The 24418-nt window shown below is 53.8% G+C and overlaps 2 protein-coding genes across 3 annotated transcripts; one reads left to right on the top strand and one right to left on the bottom strand.

Annotated features, from left to right (window-relative positions):
• Positions 1-355: 355 nt before the first annotated feature.
• On the top strand, positions 356-7867 carry ACKR5 (atypical chemokine receptor 5). Of its 2 annotated transcripts, none has more exons than XM_048832425.2 (2): positions 356-552; positions 3941-7867. In XM_048832425.2, the coding sequence occupies exon 2, from the start codon at positions 3957-3959 to the stop codon at positions 5049-5051; it is 1095 nt and encodes a 364-aa protein (XP_048688382.1). In that variant the 5' UTR covers positions 356-552; positions 3941-3956; the 3' UTR covers positions 5052-7867. The 2 variants fall into 2 exon arrangements, with proteins under 2 accessions (XP_048688382.1, XP_074977817.1); XM_075121716.1 differs by lacking the exon at positions 356-552 and adding an exon at positions 2391-2426.
• A 4567-nt stretch (positions 7868-12434) lies between these two features.
• ZBTB39 (zinc finger and BTB domain containing 39) lies at positions 12435-23256 on the bottom strand. Its single transcript, XM_048832408.2, has 2 exons — positions 23169-23256; positions 12435-19671 (listed from the first exon to the last, which is right to left on the bottom strand). Exon 2 carries the CDS (start codon positions 19574-19576, stop codon positions 17441-17443), a length of 2136 nt encoding a protein of 711 aa, XP_048688365.1. The 5' UTR covers positions 19577-19671; positions 23169-23256; the 3' UTR covers positions 12435-17440.
• Between the last annotated feature and the right edge of the window lie 1162 nt (positions 23257-24418).

The raw sequence follows: 24418 nt of genomic DNA on the forward strand, positions 1-24418 counted from the left end.
AAACGGCTAAGCCAGTGTGAGCCCTGCTGAGATCTAAGTAATAATTGGGTGGGCTCCATCTCATCAAACAGGTCAGGCAAAAGCTGGTTGGGGATCTGAGTGGGACAGGCTGTGGATTTCGGAGCCTCGCTCTGTGCGGCAAAGGAAATTAACCTGGAAAAGATGCGCCCACTGGCCTACCCCACTTTCATGTCCTATCTGACCTGTCCCCAACATCTTCCTCCCGTCCTGCCCCCCAGCTCTGCAGCGAAACCAAACCCATCTTCATTCTAGCTGAGCCAGACCCCAGGAATTAGGAATCACGTCCAATGTGGCCTTGCACTGGGCAGTGTTTTCAGGATATCAGGCGATGATGTACATTTCCTGTATGGAAGAGAGCTCCGAGGGGTGGGGGGTATGCATGTGGAAGAAGCCAGCGAGCCCACCCTGAGCTCACTCTGGGAACGACGGTCCCTACAGCATAGATCCGCCTGAGCCACAGAGCTGGAGGCATCAGGGCAGCACCTGATCCTTTGCCACCCATCCGGACACACCTTCAGCCTTCCACTGCAGGTGAGCATGGACCTGTTACTTTCCACCCGTGTTTCGGTCTCTCTCCTCCCCCATTGCATTCAAAGCACCAGGCTTTTCAGTGACATCCGTCAAACCACCTCCGTTAATGGGGTTAGATTTCCGCAGGCATGAGTCCCCCCCAGATATCTGTCTTTTCCTTTCTCCAAACATTCTGAAAAGAGCAACCAAGCCCCGTCCTCCTCCTGGTGCACCGATGGATGCTTTTGCAGCTGACTACCCAGTTGCCAAGCATTCCTCTGGGTTGTATGCGGCTTCCCCCCCCCCCACACTGCCTGGATTCCTGAGCTTTTTGGAGATCATGGTGAGGAGGGCCCTATAAATACCTAGCTAGAGTAGCGTGGTCTGTAAGCTTTACCGGGGGGGAGCCTCTTGTCTTGTGTGTTCTTCCAACGGCATCACGCTGAGACCTGGGTCACGCCGTGTGTGGACACAGCAGCTCTGGGATTTGGAGAAGTAGGCGGTTCTGGAGGTAGTGTGCTGTGACGGTCAATTGCTTCTCTCTGCAATTTGTAATTACCACGCCTGATTGTGGTCCCAGTGGGAAATAGAATAGCAAAGGGGTGAGATTTGGATAGCACAGAGAGGTTGGGGTTGAAAGGGGGAGTTGAATGGCACATCTGTTGCTTTGGGCCAAGGAATATAATGGTGCTGGAGTGATCTTGAGCATATTTAACATGCTGAATGTTTAACAGTAACCCCATGGTCAGTGGCTCAAAGCTCAATCAGTGATCGGATTTTGGGACATGAGGAAGGGCTCCATATAGACAGGGTCAGAGCCTCAGCTAAAGTTAATGGAGTTACACCAATTTCCACCAGCTAAAGATCTGGCCCAGCAGTTCTTTAAGCCAGTGGCTCTCAACCTTTCCAGATGATGGTCCCCCTTTCAGGAGTCTGATTTGTGTTGTGCACCCCCAAGTCTCACCTCGCTTAAAAACTACTTGCTTACAAAATCAGATATAAAAATACAAAAATGTCACAGCGCCCTATTATTGACCAATGGCTCATTTTCACTGTATAATTATAAAATAAATCAACTGAAATATAAATACTGTACTGGCATTTCCATGGAAAGCATAGAGAGCAGTATCAACAAGTCACTGCCTGTAGGAAATTTTAGTTTGTCCTGACTTTGCTGGTGCTTTTTATGTAGCTTGTTGTAAAACTAGGCAAATACCTAGATGAGTTGATGCACCCCCTGGAAGACTCTGCGTACCCCTGGCTGAGATCCGCTGCTTTAAGCAACCCCATTCTCGAGACAGCACTGAGACCGGCTACGGGTTTGGGCTAATATTAGTGGAAATCGTTTTCCTCCATGTGCTGCAGGGTTTCCATTGGGTGGAGGGCATGTCTGCATGGGAAGGAGACCTGAGAACAGAATAAGTAATAAGAACACCACCTACCTCTTACACAGCACTTGTCCTCAGCAGATCTCAAAGTAGACAAATATTTACAGAGCTCCCCATGGACTGAACCAGACTCAGATGCTGGGGATGTGAATTCAGAACTAGGATGCTCCCACGGTTTCAGTGTAGACTCTGGAACGAGCGCTGGGAGCTGCAGACGATCGTGTTCACGCAGCATTCCTACACACACAGTGCACTCTAAGTGTCTCTGCCCACCCAGTTCGCTGTCTGTGGATTTAGACTCCCTTAGACCGAGCTGAGGTGCTGAAGCGAGGAACTTTCTCTGAGCAGGCAGCTGTTTTCCAGCTCTGGTTGGCTTGTGATGACTCCGTCTCTTCGCCGGTATCTGTTTCAGATCTGAGGCTGGCAAAGTCCCTTCTCATTTTTGCAGAGTGACAATTGCTGGCACGTTAGCCACAAGAACGAAGCAAGTCTGGCTGTAGGGGGAAGGTCAGTTTCACCTCTCTTGGTTTTCAAGCTGTCCCATTACGCTCAGAGCAGCGCCTCAGAGGCTCAGAGATGAAACCCTTTCTTGCAACATGGACTGCGCGTGAAAATAAGGCTTTTTAACAAGGCTCGCCATTTCTGAGCTTGATGCTGGTTTCTCCCCGGCTGCAGAGGAGCAGTAGTGAGGGAGGCAGAGGGAAACACGAGGTCAGAAAATTGTCACCCCAGTTTCCAGCAACAGGTTTAGCATCATCTCCTCCATATTTTTTCGTACATTTAAGCGAGACTCAGAACTCGGGAGTGGCCACTGGGACACTGATGACCGGAGAGCCAAGTGCTCTGAACCCAAATGCTGAGCTCCTCTGTAAATCTGGCCATTCGTTTAGATGCCGACGTGGGAGTTGTGGCTCCTTTGAGAATCTGCCCCTGATTATGGGGGTTCTCATAGATTCCCAGAGTTTCAGGCCAGGAGGGCCCATTAGAACATCTCGTCCGACCTCCTGTGTAGCACAAGCTAAAGGATTTCCCCCGGTTACACCCGTTTTGAGCTCAATAACTCGAGTTTAGCCAAAGCATCTACAGAAGGGCATCCAGTCCAGATTCAGAGACATCCACCACCTCCTATGGGAGTTTGTTCCGAAGGTTAATCACCCTCATGCTAAAGAAGTTTCCATCTTATTTCTCACTGGAATTTACTTGGCTTTATTTCCAGCTACTGATGCTTGTTCTGTCTTTCTCCCTTGGGTTAAAGGCCCCTTCGGTACCCAGATTTTGTCCCCGAGAAGGTACCTAGACACAGTCACTTCTGGATCTTCTTTTTGATAAACAGAATTTGCTGAGCTCACTTGAAAATCTGCCCACAAGTGACAGATTGTTCAAAGTCACATCAGGTACATCTACCCTGCAATAAAAAGCAGGACCAAGTTTCAGAGCCTGGGGCTCAGGATATGGGGCTAAAAATAGCAGGGTAGATGAGTTTGTGCTCTGGCTGAAGCTGGGGAGCCAAGACCCACCCCCTCATGGGGTTTCAGAGCCCGGGCTCCAACCCCAGTGCCTTCACTGAATTTTTTAGCCCCACATCCTGAGCCCCGCAAGCCTGAGCCAGTTGATCCGGGCCGGCCACAGTTGTGCTGTGGGTCGTTTACTGCAGTGTAGACATCTCAATAGCGAGTCTACTGGGGGCAGAACCTAGATGTCCTTAGCCCTGGCCCAGTACCGTAATCAAAAGAGTGTTCTCCTCTACAGGAGACAATTCAACTGAGTGGGGACAGCAGTAGAGGTTGGGTGATCTGCTCTTCCAAGCAAACATTGCTGCTTGCGGGGGATGTGTGTGTGAAGGGGGGTGGTCGTGTGTGTCTGGGCACGTGTGTGTATGTGTCTGGGCGTGTGTCTTTGTGTGTGGGGAGGGGATGATCTGGAGATCCGGAGAGGGCTTTGGAAAGGATCCCCATAGAATGTTACTACTTGTCGTTCTGCAGCCAAACCCCAGCAGTTAATCGCCTTCCCTTTCTTTCCAGCCGCTTGCCATCCACAATGGCCGAGGTGACCACGGTCCCCACTGAGACGCCAGATCCCTTTAGCAAGTTCGGGGACTACCACAACTGGACCCAGCTGCTCCAATACCTGAATTACACCTTCACCTTCTGCGACACTCACCTGGACGAGAACATCAAGCGGGTGATGCTCTTCATCCTCTACTTGGTCATCTTCGTGGTGGGGCTGGTGGAAAACATGCTCGTCATCTGGGTCAACTGGCACACCTGGGGGAACAAAAACCTGGTCAACCTCTACATCCTCAACATGGCCATTGCTGACTTAGGGGTGCTGCTAACCCTGCCCATCTGGATGTTGGAGGTCATGCTCGACTACACCTGGCTCTGGGGCAGCTTCTTGTGCCGCTTCACCCACTACTTCTACTTTGCCAACATGTACAGCAGCATCTTCTTCCTGACCTGCCTCAGCGTGGACCGCTACGTCTCCTTGACCACTTCATCCCACTTCTGGCACCAGCATCAGCACCGGGCACGCCGCCTCCTCTGCTTCGGCATCTGGCTCTTCGCCGCCCTCATCCCCTTCCTGGAGGTGGCCCACACGCAGCTGGTGGACTCGGTCGAGCCCATGTGCATCTTCCTGGCTCCCTTCGAGACCTATGATGAGTGGGCCCTGGCCATCAGCTTAGCCACCAGCATCATTGGGTTCCTCATCCCCATCTCCATCATCGCTGTCTTCAACATACTGACGGCCAGGTACATCAAGCACTCCAAGCCGGAAAGCAGGAAGCACTGCCTCCTGATCTATGCCTACATCGTCGTGTTCCTAGTGTGCTGGCTGCCCTACCACATCACGCTGACCCTCTTGACCCTCGATGGCAGCTACTTCATTTACAGCTGCAACGTTGCTAACTTCCTCTACTTCTTCTACGACATCATAGACTGTTTCAGCATGTTCCACTGCGTGGCCAACCCCATCCTCTACAATTTCCTGAGCAAGAACTTCCGCGGCAAACTCATCTCGGCCGTGGTGAAGTACATCCCCAAAGACCAAATCAACCAGAAAGGCGGGGACAATTCCTCTTCCAGCACCCAGCACTCCATAGTCATTACCAAAGACAACATCCCACCTAATTAAACATCCACCGGGCTCTCCACGCATTGCTGGCAGCTGGTCCCAGGGGTGGCTGGCTTCTATTTCTTCCCCCGGAGATAAGGCAAGACACTTTGCTTTTTGATGGCATTTTCTTGTTGCCACCCAGGGCTCTGAAAGCTGGAGGGACGGTAGAAATGAAAGCTGGAGGGAGCAGCAGATATTTTGCCTCTGACATGGTGCTGTATCAAATCTATTTAGCTAAAGAACCAGAGAGGAAGAGATGTCCTATATTTCAAAGAAATGCTCATTGGTTTATTACTATCGATTATTCTGGCTACCCAGGGACTTCAATGCAAATCCGGCCACTTTGCTCTCCAGCGCCAGCTACGAAGGAGTTGGAAAGAGCAATGTTTTGCCCCCAGCTTTTCCGCGACTCCTGCCTTTTGCTTGCAGACGTGCTCCGGATATCCCACAAAACCTGGAAGAGACCAGGCATTAAGCTGCCTCTTTCCTTGAACCATCTAGCTCAGAAAAAAGGAGTGGAATTTTTTTCCTTCAGAACACACATCAATCTATGCGCAGTACCAGTGAGAAAGATGAGGGGCTGATCTCGCAAGGGGAAGCCAAAGGGAGTGGGAGCCACTCAGCACTATGCAGGATGAAGCCTTCACTAGGGAAACAGCATTTCACCGCCAATAGGAAACGGCTTTTGGAGAGCAATATTGCAACCACAGAGGGAAAGAAGGAGAGAGGAATAAGGTCACTGTACAGATGTGTTTCCCTAAGGCTTTGTCTACACTACCACTTTTGCCCGCCAGAGATGTGAAAAAAACACACACACACCCCCGACCGACGTAAGTTTCATATCGACAAAAGTGCTGTTGTGAGCAGTGCGGGGTTGGCAGGAGAGGCTCTGCTTCCGACATGGCTCACGCCCCTCATTGGGGCTGGTTTAACGATGCCGGCAGGAGAGCTCTGTTCAGCCCTGAGCAAATTCTGCGAAAGCACGTGGGGAGGGGAAGGCGAGAAGGTAACTGGAAAGACTGGGAATTAATAACTCAAAAAGAACCAGCTGATCCATGGCCTTGGACTGCTAAAAATACGGGAAAACAAACTGGACAGGATCTGGAGAAAGGGTGCTTCGGTCAAGGAAAGGAGAGGCTGATGGCAGGATGTTCCCAGAGGCAGAGCCGTCCCTTGGGTATGGTGAATCAGGGTGACTGCTTCGGGCCCCATGCTTCAGCGTTCGTGGGTCATGCGGGGGATGCCAAGAAGGCCCGGGGGAGGTTAGGAGTTTGGAGGGCCTGGTGCCAGCAGCAGGGGTTGGACGCGCACTCACTGGCTGAAAGCACGCTTTGCATTTCTTTTTCTTGCTCGGCATCGGGGGGCTCGGGCTCAGTCTCTGGCAGCAGCAGCAGTGACCCCAGCCTGCCCCACTGGCTCCCGGTGTCACCCAGGCCAGGCTGATCCCATCCATTGCCCTTCTGCCTCGGACCCCCCAGCACAGGGGGCCGCCTCGCCCCTAGTACAGGTGCCACCTTGTGGCTCTCCATCATCCCTCGCCCCCCTGCACTGGTGTCCCCTCCCCACACCAGATTTCACCTGTACAAAAAATGTTAAGGGGGCCCATACAGGCTGATCTGTCCCAGGCCCCACATGCCCATAGGGATGGCCCTGCCCAGAGGTTGAAAGAACGAATCATAGCAGACAAGAGAAGCAGGTGGGACAGGCCCTGCTTCTCTGACAAAGTGCACTGCATTCATTATGGGGCTTTCGGGCGATACACACCTTGCTTAGGGAGACACTCCATGTCCCTTTGCCTCCTTGTTCACCTGGGAGGCAAAGGGCAGGGGCCTGTGGATTTCTAAGATGAAGGGGTTTCCATAGCAAATAATTAGCCTCATCAGAAGGGGATTTTTTTTTTTAATTGCAGTGGAAAGTTACTGGTCTCTTGCCCGCCTTGCCCCACCCTTCAAGACCTCATGTGAAACAGATTATGTGACATTTCACGACATTGCGACAGATTAGAATGAGGTGCCTTTTGCATGGCCGGGGACAGCGGAGTCTGTATCCCCTTCGGGAGCCATACGAGCCATGTTTCTCCCCGCTCCCCTTGGAATGCCTCCATGCTGCTCTTTAGCAGTCCCGCAAAGGGACGTGGGTCACTCCTGCTCCTCTGCCCCCAGCCCTGGGTTCAGGAATCAAACTCCACTCTCCCAAACGGCGGCAGGCCAGACACACAACCAGCCAACCCAGTACCATTCGCGCTCCCGGCGGGCCTTTTGCTGGCTTCCAGCACACACCTTGCTACCTACGTAGATCCACATTTGCCTGTAAAATGCACCCATTCATCTCCACCAAGGCCTTGAATGCAACGGCTATGGGAAAAGGCACCGACCCTTTAAAGAGAAGAAACTTGCGCCCATTCCCCTCCTCCTGTTGGGCAAAGTTTAACAACGTGCGCAATGTAAAACAGCAGCATAGACTGTCGGCTTTTTGGGGCAGACACTTCTGCGTTTGCACAACACCTCAGACAGTGCACTCCCGGCCCACGACTGGAGCTAGGCTATGCTGTGAGCATACAGATTGTGACCACCACCACGGAGCCAGGAACAGGATGGCAGCCACTCCCCAATGACGCGGGCCAGAGAGCCAGTCCTGAGCGCCCCAGGGACTTCTCATAGACGCGCCTTTGCTGTCCTCTTGGCTAAAGAAAAGGAAAGTCACGGCATGATAGAAAGACATTTGGTGTGTGATAAACCCGCTCTGCCTAGGTAGAAATGTATCCAATCTCTTCATGATACCTAAACATTTAAAGCTCTCTCTATTTGACCTATTAAACTTCATTTTTAAAACCACGGTTCTGTTGCCTGGCTAACTTTCGGTGCCACAATTCAGAGATATTAAAGCCAGAAGGGATCATCCTGTCTGACCCCTGCACGACCCAGGCAGTAAAGTTTTACCCAGTGACCCCTGCATGGAAGCTAATAACACAAGGAGGGTCTAGACAGCATCTTTTAGAAAGGCAGACAGCCGAGAGTACAAGATTTCCAGTGATGGAGAAACCTCCACATCTCTTGGTGAGCTGTCCCAAGGGTTAATTGTCTTCAGAGTTAAAAAACGCAGAATTTCTAGTGTAAATTGGTCTAGCTTCAATTTCTAGCCATTGGAGCTTTGCCTGATAGATTAAAGAGCCCTCTGCCATCAGATCTCTTCTCCCCACGTAGGCACTTAAAAACCACAAGCAAGTCACCTCTTTACCTTCCTTAGCACTGAAAGACTATAGAGCAGTGAGACTCAGCCCCCAGTGGTTCAAGGAGCCAAATTAGCGATCTGCATTCCCCACAAGAGCCACCACAGTGTGAATTCATTGTTTCATTTACTATATGGTCATAGTTAAACAGTATGACGGGAAATATTTTGTGAGTGTGCGTATATATAGAGATATATACACACACAATTCTCACTGAAAAATGACTGACCAGATACTAGTCTCTTATCAACGGCAGTTGGTTAATAACAGAGTAAAAACATCCTAATTGGTTAATAACTTAGATTGGTCAATAATTTAAATCACACAGGTTTCAGAGGAACAGCCGTGTTAGTCTGTATTCGCAAAAAGAAAAGGAGGACTTGTGGCACCTTAGAGACTAACCAATTTATTTGAGCATGAGCTTTCGTGAGCTACAGCTCACTTCATCGGATGTTTACCGTGGAATTAATTTCACGTGCGGCACAGAGCCGCAGGAGAGACATTGAAGAGCCACTTGTGGCTTGCAAGCCTCAGTCTGAGTATTGCTGCTAGCACAGATCTACCGATCTTAGGTACTTACAAGATCCTCCTTATGATAATAGCTGAACACCGTGCAGTCTTAAATATATTTATCCTCGCCAGAGTCCTGGAAGGTAAGGAAGGATTATTACAGATGGGGAACAGAGGGACAGAAAAATTAATTTTCAGAAGTGTCTAGGTGATTTGGGAGCCTAAATTCTACTGATATTCAATAAGACTTAGATTCCTAAATCCCTATCTGAAAATGGGACGTTGGCTCCTTTCAAAGTTTTACTGTAATGCCCAAGGGTACAGGGAGTTGGGGCGAAGAAGGGAACTGAACCGGTCTTCCCCAAATACCAGGTTAGTCCCCTAACCGATTCAGGGACACCTGGTGCATGGGGTTGCGTCCCTTGCCATCTTGGCGAACAGCCGCTGATGGCCCTATCCCGGACGTGGGCAAACTACGGCCAGCGGGCCACATCTGGCCCGCAGGACCGTCCTGCCTGGCCCTTGAGCTCCCGGCCAGGGAGGCTCCCCCCCGGCCCCTCCCCTGCTGTCCCCTCTCCCCCGCAGCCTCAGCTTGCCACGCTGCCAGCACTCTGGGCGGCGGGGCTGCGATCTGCTGGGCAGCGCGGCAACATGGCTGGCTCCGGCCAGGCAGGGCAGCTGCCAGACACGTTGCTCTGAGTGGCATGGTAAGGGGGCGGGGCGTGGGAGGGTTGGATAAGGGGCAGGGGTCCCAGGGGATGCAATCAGGGACAGGGTGCGGTTAGATGGGGCGGAGGTTCTGGGAGGGGGCAATCAGGGGAAGGGGAACGGGGGGGGTTGGATAGGCGTGGGAGTCCTGGGGGGCCTGTCAGGGGTCGGGGGTGTGGATAGGGTCAGGGCAGTCAGGGGACAGGGAGCAGGGGGGGTTGGATAGGGGGTGGGGCCCCAGGGGGGCAGTGGGTCCTGGGAGGGGACAGTAAGGGGACAAGGAGCGGGGGGAGGGGGGGCTGGTTGGATGGCTGGGCAGTTCTGAGAGGGGCGGGAAGTGGGAGAGGGTGGATAGGGGCCAGGGCCAGGCTGTTTGGGGAGGCACAGCCTTCCCTACCTGGCCCTCTATAGAGTTTTGGAACCCCGATGGGGCCCTTGGGCCAAAAAGTTTGCCCCCCCCCGACCCTATCCTCTGTGAACTCAGCTAATTCTTTTTTGCACCCAGTTACACTTTTGCGCTTCACAGCATCCCTTGGCAACGAGCACCACAGGGTGACTGTGCAATGGGTGAAGAAATACTTGCTGCCCGTTCGTTTCACACAACAGACGTGGCGAGTACAGCCAAACCTCGCACATCGCTGCTAAGGAATTTAACCCAGCCCAAGAAATGTTTTAAAAGATTGGTCTGAGCAACAAGAGGCACTGGGTAAAATTTACGAAAGCACCTAAATGACGTAGGAGGCTAAATACTAAGGGGACACAGAGCATTCAGATGCTTTTGAAAGGGGCTGGAATAGTGTGTTTTCCAGAGCTAGAGCAATATATATTTTCCATCCATTTATGATGCTCAGTCTACGTGAAGCATGGCGTGAAACAGACTGAAAACGTTCCCAAAGAATGTCAAGTTTCTCCAATATCTTACTTATGATGCTACCGCTGTGGGTCATCAAACATTTTAGACATAGCGTGATGGATAATTAAAAAGTTCATGAAAACTCTCCAACATGGCAATATTGTAGGGATATTTTTCTTAACACCGTCACAGATTGCTAATCCATGGGCTAGAAAAGCCATTTGGCCTTTAATAAACACAGGCTGTGCCAGAGCCAATAAACAAATGTGGTTTGGGCCACCCCAGCTCATCATTTCACGCACGCAGAAAATCTGGGCTGGGACAGGTGGCCCGGCAGTATCCCAGCTTTATAATGACTGTTCATTACTTACATGACAGTAGCACCGAGAGGTGCCAAATGGGACAGTTAGCAAACTGTACAGACATAGTGAGCCACAGCTCTTCTGTTCAGAAGAGCTTTCAATGTAGAAGGAGGGGCATTGCCAGCTGATCGAGGGGTGTGATCGTTCCCCTCTATTCGGCACTGGTGAGGCCTCATCTGGAGGACTGTGTCCAGTTTTGGGCCCCACACTACAAGAAGGATGTGGAAAAATTGGAAAGCGTCCAGCGGAGGGTAACAAAAATGATTAGGGGGCTGGAACACGACTTATGAGGCGAGGCTGAGGGAACTGGGATTGTTTAGTCTGCGGAAGAGAAGAATGAGGGGGGATTTGATAGCTGCTTTCAACTACCTGAAAGGGGGTTCCAAAGAGGATGGATCTAGACGGTTCTCAGTGGTGGCAGATGACAGAACAAGGAGCAATGGTCTCAAGTTGCAGTGGGGGAGGTTTAGGTTGGATATAAGGAAAAACTTCACTAGGAGGGTGGTGAAGTACTGGAATGGGTCACCTAGGGAGATGGTGGAATCTCCTTCCTTAGAGGTGTTTAAGGCCCGGCTTGACAAAGCCCTGGCTGGGATGATTTAGTTGGGGATTGGTCCTGCTTTGAGCAGGGGGTTGGACTAGATGACCACCTGAGGTCCCTTCCAACCCTGATATTCTATGATTAAACCATCAAAGGACAGACAAGTCTAATGGTCACCCCCATTTTCCAGGTTGGGGTCTGAGGTACAAAGACAAGAAGTGGCTTGCCGGATGTCACATGTGAAGTCTGTGACAGAGATGGGAAATGAATCCAGATCTATCCATGCAGGGTGTCATACCGCTGCCCATCCCTGTAGCATCTGGGTGGCTTCCACATAAAATCAGCAGCAACAGAGAAATCCCTATAGCGTCTCTGGCACGTCTCCCAAAGCTCTCTTGTACAACTCCAGCACCAGCTCTCCCACAGTTTTATGGAAGGGTTCCGGTTGGCGAGAAGGGGCAGCAAAGAGCTTGCCCGTCCTCCCAGACGTCGGAATCTATTAAACTGGCAGGCCTGCTAGAGCGAAGCCATTTGACTTTCGGCTCATTGTCTCCCACACACGGCAGCCCTTCCACCGAGAAGACAAATGTCTGGGTTTTCTCCAAGAAGCACTTGAGACGGCTCCTCCGGGGAACGGCTGCCTCATTTGTTTGCATCAGCAGAACAACCAGTTCGTTCTCTCCCTGAACTGAGAAGGCAGCCTTGTCCCCAGAGAAAGGAATGTGCCTCTTGAAAAGACCAGCATCACCGGCTTGTTAGTTTGGTTTGCCAAAGGGAAGACAACCAGCAGGCTGTCTGGGCCAGATTCGCGATTACACTAACTCTGGCAGCATAAAGGGGCCTTAAACGCAGGTATAAATGACTCCTTGGGAATCCCCCCTGTGGCAATATAGAGCTGATGGAAGGGCCCTTGGCATAGGGGATGAATTAGGGTATGACCAGACTATACTGCACCATGGCCATTCTCTGCTCCCCAGAGGCTATTGGAAGCAGAAGACGAGTCTAATTTAGAGTGGCCCTGAGGCCAGGCAGAGTGCAGCAGAATTACCTACAATCCTTGACCCCTGCCACTGCCCTGGCCCCGGGAAAAGGGTAACTGAGAATCAGGTCTGGGACCCACGCAGTGCTTGACCAAAAAGGCCCAAACCTCCACCTGCAGATTAAAAATAATAAACAAAAAGACACAAAGCGCAAGGGGTGGCTGTTTTCCATTTTATTATTCTAAATAAAAACCACACTTTGTGCTGGATGATGGAGTATAAAAGAATCCGATGTACAATGATTTTAGACATCTACTGTTTTGGGGGCGTGGGGGAGTTTACAAAATATACAAAACTTTACAGCAAATAGATAGTAACCACTTAAATATCAGGTCAGTACCTACTATTAATTTAATGGAAAGGTTAGACAGTAATTACAACTCTTTTTTCTGCTTTTTTTTTTTTTTTTTTAAGAGATCTGGATCCTTCGGGAGAGGGGAGGAATGAAAGCAAACCCCATTTGTGTTTCAGAAATAAAGAGACCAGTCTCATAAGGTTACGTTCTCCATTGGGACACTGCTGCCTTTTGGTTAGAGACGGGGCAGCTTGCTTCAAGCCCCATTAGCGTGGCAGGCACCTGGGATTAAACAGAACCCTACAATGCCGCTTGGATCGTTGATAACGTGTTGTCCTGTTAGAAGCCACTGTTTCATCCCCAAGGATCCCAAAGCACTTTACAAACAAGAATTAAACCTCACACCCACCCCCATGTGAGGTAGGTATTTCTTAGTGTCCCCCATGTTTACAGACTGGGGGGTAATTGTTGCAAGAACACACACTGAGCCAGTGGAAAAGCTGGGAACAGAACCCAGGGGGTCTCTCTCCCAGCCCCCTGTATGGTCTACCAGACAATACTGTTACCTTTTCCCACTAGAAGTAGCATTTGGCTTCTGAAGCGGGGCCAGGGCATGAATAATTGTTAGGCAGTAAACCAAAAAACCAGCTCTGTGAGCCGGGGGCATCAGCAGGACATACATGGAATGGGAGACGGATTTTGGACTCTAGCCTCAGGGAGCAGAGCAGCCTGCTCTGGTTTCATGGTGAAAGCATGAGAGAGACTCCTTCTGTCTCTGGACTCCACCCAATCCTGCCCTCCACAAATCGGCATGGACATTGCTCGTGAAGACTACTTGATCTCCTAGCCTGGCTGGCAGGACCCAGTGGTAGCCATATGACAAAGGGGAGGCAGAAAACTGAATGGTAAAGAAGGTGGCCCAAGCAAGGGAAGACACCGGGACCCGTTGCAGATTGGTCATCGCGTCTGGGGTTAGGGCCTTGATCTAAAGCCCACCAAAGTTAGCAGAAAGACTCTACTTGACTCCCGTGGAGTTTGGGTGTGACATATCGAGGGAGGGCGCTCCGGAGGGTGACGGCTGGATCCTGGCATTGGATCCCCAGGCTGGGAGGGAGAGCCCAGGTTTTGGCCTCATCCCAATTCGGAGAAACTAAGGGATTGAACTTGTGACAGAGTTTTGCAAATTGGAATTTTTTTCACTTGCCCACGAGCAAGCACACAGCCAAATGGCTGCCAATCTCTTGAGTGTTTTGAGGGAGAACTAAATGGGTCATTATAACCCAGGGAAAAGCCAAAGGCAGAAGTGGGCAGGGATCTGAGTTCTGGCCACTCCCTGGCTGAGCCAACAGCTCCCCCTTCCTCGACCCACTGGCGACAGCTACGCTGAGCTGCGGAGCAGTCAAAGCCCGGGGAGCGGCAGCACGGGCCTCCCTTAGCCATGCCAAGTAAATACCCAGCGGTTTCAGACGGTCCCTGGGCCACCCTGGCTTCACTGCTACCTCAATGAGTTTGTGGACACAAAAGGGGACTCACACCCCTAGCTCATACTGTAGACGTAGCCACAGACCAAAGTCACAAAAAAGGGGGCAGGCGTCAGCCTTCCCTTCCCCTGACCTTGGGCAGGGTGTCGCTTGCCTGTTAGTGTTTCAGCGTCCAAGCGTTTGTTTGCTTTTTTGCCGCAAAGGCTTTTGCTTCACTGCTTCGATTCGGGTGTGCAGACCTGTAACCGTGGGGCAGGGCCCCGCAGTGTTCCACACGGCTTCTGGGACATGGCAGAATGACCTCCGGATGGCTACGGGCACCCAAGAACTTCTTGCCTCTTTGAAAACCCTTCATAGGAACTCCCCTACTGGCTCAGACCTGCCGTCCATTTAATCAGCACCAGGTGGGGCAGGGAAAGGTGTAGGACACCCCCTCTATGACAATCACGGGTTCACCTGTTCAGTTCGACATGAAGTCAGAAGTCAGCCAGGGCTAGCAAAGTTCGGGGCAGATTTAATCAAGAACTAGAATTCTGTCATTTCAACATCCACTTCCTCTTTTAAACACCTTCCACGGAGGGCCATATCCAGGGGCTGGGTCAAGCTTGGAGCCACCCAGGGATATCTGCATATGGCATCCCTTAAACTGGTTAACATTACACAGACTGCGGAGGGCAGATCTCAGATGATGGTCTCGCCACCATAGGCTTTTTCTCAGTGCCACGTGGTTTGACTGGGGCACCAGTGTTTGAAAGCGCACGTCAGGACAGAGGTCAGCAGGGTTCCTTCTGCTCAGGAGCTGTGGTTGGTTCCCCATGTGAGCTCTGGCACTGCCTGGAGGAATGCAGCCAGATGCCTTCAGGGCTCTGTCTCCATCGCCTGCACTCACATGCCCTTATCGCAGCTTGAGGACGAGCCAATGGGGGCATTAAACCTTTACACTGAAACAACCACCATCAGCTGCAGACGGGAAGGGATTCTGATGACCGTGCTAAAAAGCAGGAGCTTCCAAATGTGGCCGGGGATGCTGCCCTTCTGCAAATCCCACCCCAACCCTAGAGCGTGAAGTCCGACTGGCGGAATCGGTACCGCTCCTGACTCTAATCAACAGGAGATGAGCAAGAGACTCGCTCCGTTCCCCAGGGCTCCCGGCACAATTAACTCTTAACGCCCTCGCCCCCTCAGACCGCAAGCTCCTGCCTTCCTTGTGCACCCTCAGACATCATGCCCCTCCTGCAAACCTACTCCTGGTGCGCTAGGCTAAGCAAGCAGTCTCTGCTTATTGCTCATTCCTCTTCCAGTCCTCATCCTACCCTTTATCACGAGTGTTCGTTTCACAGGGCCCAGAAACAGAGAACAGAGTAAGGAGAAGGATGATGCTGCAGGGCTGTTATTGCACCCAGGGGCAGGGGTAGAGAGGGATTTTTTTTAAAGGAACGTGAGGGGTCATTTCCCTAGGATGCTACATAATAATACTCATAAGTGCTCTTCATCTTCAACACGCTTTACAGACAGTAACTGGTTAATCGTCTCCACGCTCCAGGGAGGTAGGTAGGTACCACAAGTATTACCACCCCCATTTTACAGATGGGGAAACTGAGGCAGAGAGGCGAAGCGACTTGCCCAAGGCCACAGTGAAGTTAGTGTTAGCAGTGGGGTTCGAACAGAGGGACGCCTAGCCCCCAGGCCAGACCAACGCTGCTCCTCTGAGGGTGTCTACACTGCAGCGGTACCGAGCCTCCCTGCCCGGGCAGACAGACTCCTGCTAGTTTTGCTCGAGCAGGTGCGCTAAAAATAGTAGCCTGGATGTTGCAGCACCAGCATCAGTTCTAGCGAGTCACCCGAGCTCAGATCCGGGGCTCGCCTGAGCCCCGGCCAGCGTGGCTTTTTTAGCCCGTTGCTTCGAGCGCAGCTCGTGTGAGTCAGTCCCTCTCAGAGGCAACATGGCAGAGAGAAACTCCCTGGGAGGCTGGGGGAGAGGCTGGCAGAGTGTTCAGAGTGTATGGAAATTCGGGAGCCTGTCCACAGGTTCCCGTGGCTTCAAGCCCCGAGCGCTTCCAGGTTATGAGGTAGTACAAGTCACCTAGGGACAGCTCTAACCCAGGCTGCTACATGTGTCATATTCAAGCCTTTCCCCTCCCCGCCCCAGGGCAGTCACGCTGGAAAAACCACCCCGACCTCCATCAGCGGGCGCGTGAGAAAAGCTACAGCGTTACCCGGTGAAAGCAGAAGGGGCAAACTTACGTCGGCACCGACGACGTCCTTCGATAGAAACCACGTCACAGACCCGGTGGCCGTTCCATTACCATGGGGTGGGGGGCTAACCCTGTAGCGGGGAGAACGCTCCTCCTGCAAAGACACCTTCCCAGGAGTTAAGGCAATGGTTTCTTTTCACCCTCATCCTAGAGGGCTTTGCACGGGCACAGGGATGCCCGATGCGCTCCACACCCCAACCCCTAGACTGCTGCGCTACCGACTTAGGGAGGGCGGGGTGAACTATAGGTCGTGCCCCAGCAGCATTAACGTGCTACTGCAGGCCGCAGAATCACAGAGACTTGGAGGGGATGATCTCTGCTAAAAACATTTCTCTTCGGTATGGGGGTGGGGAAAGGGGGAGAACAAGGGGGAAACCAGCCCTTCTGCCAGCATTTGCTACGTGCTTCCCCTGGCTCAGTGACTCTTCAGAGAGGGTAACGTGTTCCCTCCTGACAATCTAGCCTAGTTTATGGAGAGAGACCTCTCCTCTTTTCTCCAAGAAGCTCTGCCCCTGAGCTAGGGCTGCTCTGTTACGCCTACATTTCCCTGCCTCTCAAATGTGAGTTTTAAACTTCAGAAGAGGTAAGGGAGGAGGGGGGTGGGGGGAAGGGGGAGAAAACAATCGACATCGAGTCGAACTCCTGGAGCGCTCCCCAGGCCGCAAGGCCACACTCTGCTTTGTTCCTCCCAGTAGCAGCAAAGCCTAGAAGAAAACCAACTAGTGTTTTCGTGTCCAACACCTTCCCGTCCCGGCTCTACTGAGGCTGGCTGTCAGGATAATAGCAGCATAAATCTAGGTGTGATCTCAAACCCGTGGGAGGCCAGGCTAGGGTTAACCTGCTCGACGGAGATAGTTGTCTATTTATTCGATCCAAAACCTGGGAAGAAACGCCAACCCACGGAACTCAGCGGCCTCTAACGGGACTGGAGGTAAGTAAAAAGAACGGGCTTCTTGGTTTAGCTCACGTGCTGTTAACTGGAAGGATGCTGACAGAAAAATCCCGAGGCAAGGCCAAAAAAAAGGAGAATTCCATCCACAACGTCCGACTGTTAAAACTGTGTGTAAGTGCGGGGGGGGAAGTCACCACTTTGTAGTTAGCGTTTGCTCCCCCACCCCACCAGCGCCGCCCAATCAGCTGTCTGTGTTTTTCTCTGCGTCTTTGGAATGGATTATGTACATGAACGTCTGTTCGATGGTGAAATCGGGCGGCAGGCTGCCTTTGTGGACGCCGATGTGCTTGCTCATGAGGTTTAAGGTGGAGCTGTAGTGTCCACACACAGTGCATCGGTACATGAGGGCCCCCGAGTGCGTCTTCAGGTGGCACTTGATGGTGGAGCGGCCGCGGAAGAATTTGTGACACACTTTGCACTGGTACGGCTTTTCTCCCGTGTGAATCCTCCGGTGGTAGTTGAACTCGCTCGTGTGGGCAAACCTCTTCCCACAGACCTTGCAACTGTACTTACTGTTTCCTGGCTGGTTCTGCAGAGCCAGGTCCTCGCTCAGGAATTCCTCGGGCACCTTCCTCTTCTGGAGGGCTTGCTGCTGGAGCCGGTCTCCGAAGCTGGGCCGGACGACGTCCAGGCTGCCGCCACACTTGTGCTGGCTGACATGGTAGCGGTAAGCCGCTTCCAGCTTGAAGCTCTGGCCACAGAAATGGCATCGGAAGAGAGTCTCTTCCATGCTTTGATGGACGGCCATGTGCTTCTCCAGCAGATGCCGGTCCACGAAGCTGTTAGCACAGATGGAGCAGGAGAAGACGGAGATGCCCAGGTGGGACAGGGTGTGCCACATCAGGCTGCAGAGGTTGAGCTGCCGCTGGTCGCACACGCCACATGTTTGGCCTTTCAAGTTCACGTGGTCCAGGATGTGGCCCCGGACAGTGTGGAAATCTTTGGCCAGTGGCTTCCCGCAGGCGGTGCATACCAGCTCCGAGCCGGGCCCTCCGCCAAACAGGTTGATCTTGCTGGGCAGTGGGTCGCTGGGGTGGACGATAACGTTGTTGTCAAACACCCCCTCTCTCCGGTGGAGGGTGAGCTGCCATTGGGTGAAGAACTTGGTCTCGCACATGTCGCAGGAGAAGAGGAAGATCCCGATGTGGGACAGGACATGGGTGACCCGGGAATTCCGGTCCTGGAAGTGGGTCTCACACACCTTGCAGTTGCCGGTGAGCAGGTCCACGTGGTCCCTCGCATGCTGGCGGATCAGCTGGATGTTGGGTTCCAGGACCTTTTTGCACACCTGGCAGGGCATGGCCTTGCTCTCCCGGCTGTCGTTCTCAAAGGCCAGCTCCTCCTCGCTGTCGTCGCTCAGCTCTATGACCTCCTCCACCGGGCCCAGCTCTTCGCCAGCGTCTTCAAAGTGCAGCTCGTCAGCCCCTAGGTCCTCCAGCTGCAGCTCATCCATCTGCCCGAAGCCCTGATCTTTGGAATGGTCACTGTTGCTGGGGCAGGAGTTGCTCCCGGTGGAGATGTCCAGCGAGGTATCAGCAGCAAAAAAGCTGGTCTTGCTGAAGTCCCCGTTACTCTGGATCTTATAGGGCTGGCAGGTACTTGCAGTGGTTTGAACGGCCATGTTTACATTGCCCAGGCTGGGTTGAGCCACCATGTTGGTGGGAGAAGCAAACTGCTCCGTCAGTTCCTGCTCTTCTGTCTTTGGAAGTGGTTGATGCATCAAAGGCAGGTTATGGCCGGATTCACTCATGGGATTCCTGTCATCCTCTTTGTAGCCACCTGCCAATTCCCCATGCAAGATGCAATTCCGCTCAGGGCCAAAGTGCTCCCCACTGCTTCGGAGTTCGCCCAGGGAAGGGTTTGGTTCTGTCGCCGTGCTGCCCAAAGGGCCCGAACGGCCTTCTCCCGACCCAGAGGGCTGCTTGGTAATAGCTGAGCTCTCCAAGTCGGGGAAGGTGGAATGACAGGCCTTGAGCAGATCCTCCATGCCCAGCCTCTCTGCCACCTCGTATATGACGCCCACGTTGATGAGGTCCGTGAAGAGCTCAGAGGTGTAGACGAAGCTCAGGATCTTCTCAAAGTTGGCCGGCGTGATGAAGTCCACCACGTAGGTCCTGGCAGCATCCAGCCCCGTGTTCAGGAAGAGGTTCTGGAAGTAGCCGGCCGCGCAGGCCAGCACTGCTTTGTGTGCAGCAAAGGAGCGGCTCCCCACCACAATGGTGACGTCACACATGGTTTCCGACAGCCTGCACTTGTTGAGTTCCTTCAGCAGGTTGTTGGGGTGATCCGTGCTGTGTAGCTTGATCCTCATGCCCATCTTAGCAGTTGCTCAAGAGTCCCTCCTCCTGGTCAGCTTCTTATTCATTCGTTCACCAGGCGCTTAGCATCCAGCGGCTGGCAGGGCGAGGGGCTCTAAAAAGAGGAAAATGCAAGAGTTTACACTTCGGGGTCATCGCTGGTTTGGGGTGAAATGTCCCGGCATGTTTCACTGTTCTAATTGCGTAATTAGCAGCCAGGGAACAAGGCGGCTGCATTGGTGGAGATTCTCTCTCCAATTACCCATTCAAAAGATACACAGAGGTGAGGGGGTATGTCACAAATGAAAGGACAGAGAGAAGTGGCTGCATTCTTGCTACTCTCCTAAATGGGAATGTGTAATTTGGCATAATGATTATGATGCTGGGACTCGAGACCTGCTGAATTCTACACACACCTATAAATCCTTTAGATTTTTAAGACCAGGTTAGACAAACATGTGACAGGGATGGGCTTGGTATCCTTAATCCTGTCTCGGTATGAGGGGGCATCTTCTCAAAGTTCCTTCCAGCCCTACATTTCTATGATTCCATTCTGTGTCGGTTCTTATGCTGACCTCATCACTAATATCTGGTCCACTCTTCAAAGCTAGGTTGACATAAGTTAGGAGCTCAGGGGTATGAAAAACTCACGCCGCTGAGAGCCATCAAGGATTCTGCCTCTTGGAGAGGTGGACGACCAACAGCAATGGAAACCGCCCTTCCATGGCAGTAGGAAGCATCTACACTGCAGTGCCCCATAGCTCGGCTGCTGCAGGACTTGCAGTGTAGACATGGCTTGAGTGTCTTCCAGTTCTGCATGAAGTGACATGACTAGCACCTACCTTTTGCCCTGTACAATTTAGAAGATATACAGATACCGAAGCAGTGAAGGGTTAAGGATTTCTTTTTCCCCCTCTCGGGAGAGGCATATGCTAGATATTTTTTCTAATGCCTTGACTACACACAAACTGGCTCTGATCTCAGTTAAACCAGTGCAGCTTCTGCATGTAGACAACGCCTAAAGAATTACTACTATTCTTATCTCGTTGAGATCCAAAATACCCCCGGGGCAATTCTCACTTCACCATCAGAATTGGCAGAGGTTAAAAATACAAGAACTGCCACCACAGAAGAGACTAGTGGTGCAGTGAGCCTGGTATCGCACCCGAGGTTCATGAGTGAACCTAGTTTAAGATCCTGCAGCAACACAAGGAATAAAAAATAAAAGTCTGCAACTTTAAGAAGCGTGTGAAAAACTTAGAGCAAGTTCTCTCCTTCGCCTCCTGTGTCTGAGCTAGGCTATAGCTATTATTAAACATTGTCAGCTCCCTGCCTCAAAAAGCAAACGGGGGAGTCCTACAACGAGCAACCCCCAGGTATTCCCTCCGGCGGAGTCCCTTTGATTGACCTAGAGAATGGTTCACGCTCCCATCCACAGGTACAGTGCCTCAAACCCTTTCCAAATGACGAGAGAGGCTCAAATAAGGGCTTAGGTCAAAGGTGCAAAAAGACCAAATAAAAAACCTTGCTACAAAAAGTACTTTACTTTGCCAGTCACTATCTGAACTCCTGTTTCTACATGGGGGTCTCTGTCTCCCAGCACAACTTCCCTACCCGTTCTGTAGTAGCCTCATTAGCTATCTTTATAAATACGCAACCTGGATCGCAGACTTCTTCCTCACTGGCTGGGCACAATCACTTCTAGGTCTCTTCTAATCAGTACGGCTCCGTAGATTCCTTCTGCCCACTGAATATCTCCAGATCCTCCCCCGGCCCCAACACACGCACTGACTTTCGTTTGCCAGGTTGGCTCTCATTTCAGGTCTTGCCCCTAGTTCTAAACTCTCTACATCTCTTTGAATTATTTCTCTGCTCTCACCGGCATCTGCATCCGCTGTCTTTCCAGACCATTATTACAGAAGACTGGACTTGTGATACCAATCTCTGCAAGACCCAACCAGACCGCTCCAACTCGGCCTGCACCCCCTTTTTGTTTATGATCTGTTGGGACAGTTTTCAAATTGGACAGACTACTCAGTATCGAAACGTCTCCAGGGCAGCAGCGGGCTTTGAACCTCAGCCCTGGAAGCCTGTTCTCAATTTTTCCAGGACACCAAAGGAGACAAGGGGAAGATCCAGATACCAAGCAGGGAGGCGACACAGGAAGCCCAAGGTTGCTCCAGTTTAGAAGCCATGAAAGAGGGTGTCCCAGTTTGCAGACTCTTAGCACCCGGGGGATTTTCTTAAATAGGGAATCTTGGAAAAAGAAAAGAAAAGCCACCCTGATCAATAATTCACCAGGGAAATGGGAGGTAACGGGGGCTGCTCTGTTTGGAGCGTAGAGCATGCAATGCTACCCCTGAACCTCACGGAGTAGGTCACCCCGGGCCCCGTTAATGTTGCCTATAGCAGCTGCTTCTCCTGCTTTGCACGTGTACAACCTCAGGTTTGCCTGTTTATTACGTGCTTTCCTTCCCTCTGCTAGAGGGTGAACACCCCAGAGGCCAAAAGAAGGGATGGGGTCCTCAGGGTAAAGGGGGGGACGGATGGGAGGAGGGGGAAAAGATGAAGGGGGGCTGCATGGATGAGTAAGGAAAGCAGGAAGATGGGATGAGCCACCCGGGCTCCCCCACTTGGAGTACGTGTTTTGGGGGGGGTGGGGTGGGAATAGGGGCTCTTCTCCATCACAGGGTTGGGGGGTGGATGAAAGGGTGGGAAGGGACATGGCAGGGGAATGGGGCAATCCAGCAGGAGGCAGACAGGGTGAGAGGAGGCTCTTTAGGAAGATAAGGGGGCTTTGGGGGCCAGCGTGTCCATAGGTGGGGGGGGGGCAAAGGGAAAACTGCTTGGGGAGCGAACGAGAGGGACAGCAGTAGGTGCCAGTGGGGAGAACTTAGGAGGGGGCAGAGCTGGCAAACGAGGCGGCCCCTATCCAGGCAGCTGGGATCCCCCCAAAAAGGGAGGGCGAGCCCCACATGCGAGGTAGGTGGAGAGAGATCCCCATGCAAGAGGCGGAGGAGTCCCTTCTACAGAGAGAGGGTTGGGGGGGGGTCTCCTAAATAACAATCCCCCACACCAGCCGGGAAGGGGAAAGTCGAGTCCCGTACTGAGGGAGGGGGAAGAGGGGTCCCCCCGACACAGGAGTGGGGAAGAAAGGCGAGATCGGGATCCTTGTCCCCAGGGAAGGGGGCCATAGAAAGGGGATGGAGGCAATACAGGTCCCCTGTGCAGGAAAAGGGGGGCTTCCCTATGCCAAGGAGGATCCCCTATGCAGGGGGCAGGGATCCCCTATACCGCAGGAGGGGGGTCCCCCATTCGGGAGGGCGGGGGGGTCTCACAGGGGGTGGGGCCCCATCCAGGGGTCCCTCATTCAGGGGGAAAGGGGGGGCTCATAGGGGAGGGGTCCCCTGCTGGGGGGGAGGGGGCAGGGGTCCCCCATGTGGGGGGGGACAGAGGGTGGTCCCATGGGGGGCGGGGCGGGGGGGCAGGCCGGGGTCCCGCGGGGGGAGCGGGGTCCCATGGGGGGGCGGCAGGGGGGGTCCGGCGGGGGGCGCAGGGGGTCCCGCGGGGGGGGCGGGGTCCCACGGGGGGCGGGGCGGGGCCCCCCCTTACCCGGCCGGCTCCGGGCACCATCCCCGCTCGGCTCCACACAAAGGCTCCGACCCCCCCGCTCCGCCCGCCCGGCCCCGCCGAGGAGGCGGCCGCGCCGGGCCCGGCAAGAGGCTCCATCCGCCCCGCCGAGCGCCCCGAGCCCGCCCGGCCCAGCGCCGCCCCTGCCCCGGAGGGGGCACTGCAGCCGGGGGAGCGCGGGCGAGGGGAGGGGGAAAGAGGGGGGCGGGGGGGCGAAGGGGGCAGCAAGAGGGGAGCGGGGGCGGGGGCGGGGGCGGGAGGAGTGGGGGGAAGGGGGCAGGAAGAGGGGAGCTGGGGGCGGGGGCGGGAGGAGTGGGGGGAAGGGGGCAGGAAGAGGGGGGCGGGGGCGGGAGGAGTGGGGGGAAGGGGGCAGGAAGAGGGGGGCGGGGGTGGGAGGAGTGGGGGGAAGGGGGCAGGAAGAGGGGGGCGGGGGTGGGAGGAGTGGGGGGAAGGGGGCAGGAAGAGGGGAGCTGGGGCGGGGGCGGGAGGAGTGGGGGGAAGGGGGCAGGAAGAGGGGAGCTGGGGGCGGGGGCGGGAGGAGTGGGGGGAAGGGGGCAGGAAGAGGGGGGCGGGGGCGGGAGGAGTGGGGGGAAGGGGGCAGGAAGAGGGGGGCGGGGGTGGGAGGAGTGGGGGGAAGGGGGCAGGAAGAGGGGGGCGGGGGTGGGAGGAGTGGGGGGAAGGGGGCAGGAAGAGGGGAGCTGGGGCGGGGGCGGGAGGAGTGGGGGCGAAAGGGGCAGGAAGAGGGGAGCTGGGGCGGGAGGAGTGGGGGCGAAAGGGGCAGGAAGAGGGGAGCTGGGGGTGGGGGCGGGAGGAGTGGGGGGAAGGGGGAAGGAACAGGGGAGCTGGGGGTGGGAGTGGGGAGAGCTGAGGGAAGTTGAGGGGGCAGCTGATGGGGAGCGGGGCTCAAGTCAGGTGATGAGGGAGCTCTCAGGTGATGGGGTAGGGTCCGGTGCGGGATTAGGGGAAGCTGGGGGGGCGATGCTCGGGAACTGCTCCCTACGCAGCCAGGCAGGACTCTGGGGGAGCCTCCTCCCCCCAGGGCAAGAAGCTCACCCGGCTTCCACCTTCCTGGGTCTGAGCTCGGAGCATCCAGCTTCCTCTGCCCCTCTCTGCGCTTCCCACAGCGAGTCCGCCCAGGCGGGGTCCTGGGGGGGCCAGAGGGTCCTGCCCCCAACTCCGCAGTCAGACGGGACTCTCAGCCAGCCAGGAAAACAGAAGGTTTATTAGACGAC

This window comes from Caretta caretta, chromosome 20, assembly GCF_965140235.1.
Source record: "Caretta caretta isolate rCarCar2 chromosome 20, rCarCar1.hap1, whole genome shotgun sequence".
Taxonomy (NCBI): domain Eukaryota; kingdom Metazoa; phylum Chordata; order Testudines; family Cheloniidae; genus Caretta; species Caretta caretta.